The sequence below is a fragment of the Euphorbia lathyris genome, chromosome 6 (genome assembly GCF_963576675.1).
Source record: "Euphorbia lathyris chromosome 6, ddEupLath1.1, whole genome shotgun sequence".
In the NCBI taxonomy this organism is placed as follows: Eukaryota; Viridiplantae; Streptophyta; class Magnoliopsida; order Malpighiales; family Euphorbiaceae; genus Euphorbia; species Euphorbia lathyris.
In genome coordinates, this window is record NC_088915.1 from 82,595,384 (window position 1) to 82,601,782 (window position 6,399).

Consider the following 6,399-nt stretch of genomic DNA (forward strand, 5'->3'; position numbering starts at 1 on the left):
TATTGAAGTTCATTTTACACAATTGCTGTTTAATTTTGTGGTGTGCGTTTTGTCAATATGTAAAATGTAATTCAAAAAATAAAATAAATTTTTTTTTATTGCATCAGAACATAACAATTTAATAGGAAATACCTTATTTTGTAAATCAAATCATACCACATACCTCTATTTGCAAACTTTTAAACCACAGACCTCTGTTTGCAAATAAGGCAAACCGCAAGCATTATTTTTGTACTTTGCCCTAGATTCTATTCATTCTTTTTGCTTTCTGAATCTCAATAATATTTACTATTTAAAATTCAATTTTTTTTTCAACACTTAATTTCCAGTTATCAAATAGCCCTGAAATTTAATGAAATTACAAATACTTATTAAAATAATAATTTAAACAAATATATGCATCAAGCATGAGTTTTGCCCACAACAAATTTAGGTATAGAGGGGAAGAATTGAATAAATTAAATAAATATCCAATGATGTGACTTTATGATACAAGACCCATTTTAATTTTACGCTTTCCTAAAAAATACTTATAGAATTCCTTGGGAAACGGTAAAATTGAGCTGCCCTTTACAATAAGAGCAAAACTGAATTTCTCGGATAACGTTAAAAACAAAATTGACCCGTATTCCGAATCACGATGATGATCTTCAATCCCAAGGATTCAAAGAGCACTCAATAGGAAGAGTTGGGAATCTCTTAATATCTTATTAAAAATAATAATTTAAACAAATATATGCATCAAGCATGAGTTTTTCCACAACAAATTTGGGTATGAAGGGAAATAATTGAATAAATTAAATAAATATCCAATAATGTAACTTTATGATACAAAACTCAGTTCAATTTTGCTTTCCTAAAAAGTACCGATCAAAATCAGCAATAGAATTCCTTGGAAAACGGTAAAATTGAGTTGCCCTTTACAATAAGAGCAAAATTGAACTTCTCGAAGAACGTTAAAAGCAAAATTGACCTGTATTCCGAATCACGATGATCATCTTCAATCCCAATGACTCAAAGAGCACTCAACAGGAAGAGTTGGAAACCTCTCAGTATCTTTACAATAATCATAGATAACGAGGTTTCTCTGAACCCAAGCGTAATCCATTTTTTGTGTTTTGGAGAGATGCCAAGCATCATATTGATCCCACCAATTTTGAGTTGTGGTTGAAACACAAGAAGGATATGGATCTTCCCATTGACAAGCATCAACACTAAAATCTTTGTAAGAAGACACAAATGGTGCTTTTTTCCAATTAGTTTTCTCTAATCCACCTCTTGTTGCCCAATCATCTGCATTCCATATGCTTGAGAATAGGTACATTGGTTTCTCATTTGGGAAGAAGTTGTTTGCTTCTCCATTGTTTTTGCTCACTCTTATTGGTACTTTATCCACAAAGAACCTGAAATGACAGTAGGATTCTCAATTTTTTATACGATAATGCGATTTAAAAAGATAATAGATAACAAGTTTGATATGATTGATTAATATTTAGTATCATTTATATTATATATAATCATATTGAATATGTAGACACCTAACACGCTTATGACATGATTACTCGCAGGGGCGTAGACAAGGGGGAGCTAAGGGATCTGGGGCTCCCTTGTTTACGGTAAATTGGGGTTGGGGTACAAGAATGTGCCCCCAAACCTATCTACTGAGAAAAATTTGACTCGAAATGCGTAAAATGATATTGAAACAAAAAAAAATTGGTCCAATAAAGATGTAGTTAGATTTTAGGCTTAATACATCATTGCCTCTTGACACGACACGTTGATTTTAACTAGTATTGTGAATTTTATTGACATGTCAATCACCACGTCTGTAAACTCGAATTACATATTTTTTCTAAATAAAAAGTTTAGGTAAGAGTAGGTCTACCCACTGCTATAATCAGAGCAAACTACAAATCTCAATGGGAATTTAAAACAGAATTTATATATTACTTATTAATAAAGATTAAATTTTAACAGAGTGAGAAATCGAACCTCAAACCTGATAATTAGAGACATCAACTTCTTACCACTTGGACTAACCCTCATTGAATTTCTTTCTTTTTAAAAATGTAAACACATGGTTTCTTTTGTAATAAATAAATGTCATATTTCTTTACTTTCAACTATAAATGTTCATCAGTTGCGTTCACATGGACTCTGATGATCACGTAAATTTGGTCATTCACCGTTAGATCTAGGCGGATTAAATATAAGTCTTAGGATGTTTTGAATCTCCATCTTAGAATTTTAATCCGTCTAAATCTAACGGCGAATAACCAAATTTACGTGGTTATCAGGGTCCATGTGAATGCAACTGAAATGTTCATATGTCGACTTGAGTCCAAGTTTATTATCAATTTAATCGGGTTTAGAGCGTATTATTTTTATAAAATTCAAGCTCGACTCAGAATTAGACGGGTTTAGATGGACATAGACCGGACCAGATCTAATGTCATTTTTCTCCCCAAACTTGACCTTTAAGAATGGACAAAGGAAAACAAAAACTTACACAATCTGATGATTGTTCCAGAGGATAGAATAGGTATGGTAATCTTGAGTTGGATCAAACCAAAGACTATGCCTCATCTCTCGATTACCAGTTCCATTTTTATATATGTTTGTTTGTATCAAATAAGGTTCCCCTGTTCTATTCCCCAAGAACTCAAAATCCAATTCATCCCTTGTTGGTCCTGCCCCATTCTCTGTACACATCTGCAATCAAAATAAGATCCATGTTAATCCTATTTCTTGCTGCTTTCACCGTTACTAATATTATAAATTATAAATTATATTTCTTGATATAAACATCTTTGAATTTTAAGTTCTAAAACATTAGAGTTCAGATCAACAAAAATCCGTTAAAAATTTAAAAAATAGGGGGATAAAATAGTCAGTTTAATCATAATTTTGGTGACATATTTTATGGACCATAAAAGTTGTACTTAAAAATGTTGAACCCTTTTAGACGTAAAATATGGATATCTTTTAGGTTTTATTTTTTAATATAGGGTAAATAATTTATTAGTCCCCTAGTTTTTACCTAATATATTGTTTAGTCCTTCTATTTTCAAAAATACATTTTAAGGTCTCTATCTTTTACAAATATTAACCTTGTGGTCTTTTTATCTATTTTTTTTATATATATTTTTAACCGAACATATCTTAGCTTTTAGGACAACCATAATACAATATAAGTTGACCATGTTACTCTATTATTTTATATATGTCTATTTATGTTAAAATATAACGGTTACAAGTCTAAAAAAACTAGATAAAAAGACGAAATGGTTAATATTGGCAAAAGATAGGGACCTTAAAATGTGCTTGTCAAAATAGAAAGACTAAACAGTGTGTTAGGTAAAAACTAGGGGACTAATAAATTAATTACCATTTAATATATATATATATATATATATATATATATAAAGAAATTGGGTCTCATTAGACTCTGGACCTAGGCGGTTGCACTACTGGTCTATGTCCAAGGCCAGCTCTAAATTAGACATGTTCACGAGCCTGGCCTGGTCCGTGTCCCTGGACAGGATTTGAACATGAAAATTTATCTTTAGGTACCGCTAAAGTCTGTCTTTGATGGGTTTGGAATTTATAAAAATAGTACGGATCGGTCTAGCCCGGCCCGTCTATTAATATTAATTAATAAAGTTGTTTATTTATATATTAGTATTTATTTTTAAATAGCACGGACCGGTCTAGCCCGACCCGTCTATTAATATTAATTAATAAATTTATTTATTTATTTTTAAAAATAATACATATATATTTAAATGGGCTTATATGGATTGGGTTTGGAATTTGATTTTTGAACCTGAACCCATTCCAAACCGAATTCAGCTCGATCCGAACCTGTCTAAATTAACAACGGGTTGAGCTGGATATTTTTAGGCAAAAGCTCGTTAAACCTGGCCCGAGACCGGTAATGAACAGTGACAACACCGGCAGAATGACTCACATAGTAAGCAGTGACAACACCAGCAGAATCACCTCCAACCAATTTGAGCTTCATGCTAAACCAACCAAATCTGTACATCTGTTTTGTTTGGAATCCACAACCTATTCAACAAAACAAATCTTAATAATACAATTAACAATTTAATTAATAATACATGTATATATATATTTTTTCTTTACAGTAATGATCGTTTATGAATAGTATGTAAAGCAATTTTTTATTGATTGGATGTATTATTTTCGAAACATCGTTAAAAAAATTCCAAAACAAATCTTCAACCTTTTCCTGATAAAGGCGGAATTTTGGAAAATTTACACATTTATAATTAATTATCAAAAGAATTTATTTATTTAAAGTGTATTTAAAACTATTTCCGTGTATACAGTAGTTTTGGCTCAGCCTACCAGCAAAAAGACAAAGTAGCTGCTAGAATTTTCTATCAGCCTGTCAATCACACGAGTGTACCAATTTAAGTCTACTCGTGTGACAGGCGGAACAATATCAATCTGTATGTTATACAAGCGAGATTGTAAAAACCGCTAGATGTTATAGGGCTCTCGAAAATTAGTTGAGATTAATCGCGGATTAATCAGATTTATATTTCTGTAACTAATCAACAAATTTTATATAAATTCAATTAAAATATTTATTACACTATATAAAACTAATCTCATAAAATTATTTAATATAGCAAAATACGTATATTTATAATATGTATCGAATGTATAAAAATCACCGTTTCAACAACAATATCATTGAAACAATTCGAAAGTGAATTATAATAAAGACTTAATACATCAGAAGCCTCCTGGACTTTAAAAAGCTTGATTGACCATCTGAATTCATATAGTGTCTCGTTAGCCTCTCAATTTGTTTAAAATAATCTATTAGCCACCTATATTTGTTTAAAATGACATATTGACCCCCTGAACTTGCTTACAGTAATACATTTTGGCTCTGAACTTGTTTAAAGTGACATACGTTGTAATTTGTTTAAATCCGTAAAAAAATTCAAAACTTAAAAAATAAAGGCTTAATTCGCGATTTTAAGTCTTTAAAACAAATTAACTTTTATTTTGTAAAATTTTATGACGTTTTTATAGATTTAAAGTATTAATCATGACACTTTAAGCAAGCTTATAGGACTAATGAGACACCATATAAGTTTAGAAGGACAGTCAACTTTTTTGGACAAGTTCATGGATAACTAATATATTAAGCCTATAAGCACAATAAAAAAAGCGTTTTTGTTTATCATCGCTTACATGGCGTCTAGACGGTCTACGCGGCCTCAAAACCGCCTAGACAGCTAAAAATGGGGGTAAAAAAATGCCCAGAATTACTAATGGGGGTAAAAAAATGCCCAGAATTACTAATTCTCAAATTTCGAGTGCCTAGATGATCCAGCCGATTTGTTAGACTGATTTTCACAAATCAATTGCTGCAGCTCCCTTGTCTGCTTTTATAACAGACAGGGGGAATCAAAATCACCATACATACGGAAATAGTTTCAAATTCATTACAAACGAAGAAATTCTTTGTAAATTAACCATAAATGTGTCAATTTTCTACAGCATTTTCGTGTTTTGTGTCCGTTTCTATTTCCGTGAAATGAATGTAAAAAATGCATAAAAATACCTGTATCTTTATCCAAGGATAGATACCAGATCTGGCCATCTTCAGAAGTTTTGAAATGATTTTCTGACCACATAATACTGAAATTATCTTCAAAAGATCCTTTGGAAATAGCTGCTTCAGAAGGTGTAGCAGCCATTAGAGCTGCAATGAAGAAGAAGAAGATAAGAAGAGCTTCTGCCATTGAAGAAACAGAAGAAACTCTTTTTTTCTCCATTTTTGCTTGAACTGCAGTAAGTGAGCCTAGAGTTTTAAAAATGGGTCTTGGATTCAATTTGAAGGGTATAATTGGAAACTAAGTTGACATTTTTGGGGAATGAATTATTTAGTTATCATCACATGTACAATTTTGCCCATAGGTGGTGTAATGTAAGATGGTATCCTATAAGGATTTTGGAATTGGAAAAAAGTTCTTCAAGTCCTTGATTTTTAAATAGTTTGTCAATTGAGTCCCTTATCTTTTAATTTAATATATGGTTAATTTCAAAAAAAAAATCACGTGTTACACTGATTTGCAGATAAAGCACTGTGATTTTTTTTAAACCGAGGATTGTGTTTGTCGTTATTTGCAAAATCAATAACTTTTGGATTGACACTACCAACTTAACCCGTTAATGATCTCAAAAATAGAAAATTCAAATAATTTGATAATATTAAGCAAATTTAGTCTCTACCTATAAGATAGTGTAAGTTTAAATTTAATGTTTACCGGATGGTGCATTCCAAGCCTAATGAACTAAAACAAATTTCTTTTCATGTGCAATTTCATATTTTGGTTACTTTCTAACATTTAA

General features: G+C 31.0%; 1 protein-coding gene across 1 annotated transcript; it reads right to left on the bottom strand.

The window, feature by feature from the left end:
• Positions 1–775: 775 nt before the first annotated feature.
• On the bottom strand, positions 776–5,846 carry LOC136234225 (probable xyloglucan endotransglucosylase/hydrolase protein 8). The gene is made up of 4 exons (XM_066024017.1): positions 5,609–5,846; positions 3,971–4,071; positions 2,510–2,712; positions 776–1,403 (listed from the first exon to the last, which is right to left on the bottom strand). Exons 1-4 carry the CDS (start codon positions 5,820–5,822, stop codon positions 1,001–1,003), a joined length of 921 nt encoding a protein of 306 aa, XP_065880089.1. The 5' UTR covers positions 5,823–5,846; the 3' UTR covers positions 776–1,000.
• Positions 5,847–6,399: the final 553 nt, after the last annotated feature.

Bases quoted from the DNA above. Each gene is read 5' to 3' on its own strand.
- LOC136234225 (XM_066024017.1), bottom strand. From the start codon at position 5,822: ATGGAGAAAAAAAGAGTTTCTTCTGTTTCTTCAATGGCAGAAGCTCTT. The intron at 4,072-5,608 runs GTATTTTTATGC...TTTGTTGAATAG, and splicing joins ATCCTTGGATAAAGATACAG to GTTGTGGATTCCAAACAAAA. The intron at 1,404-2,509 runs GTAAGTTTTTGT...CTGTCATTTCAG, and splicing joins TGGAACAATCATCAGATTGT to GTTCTTTGTGGATAAAGTAC.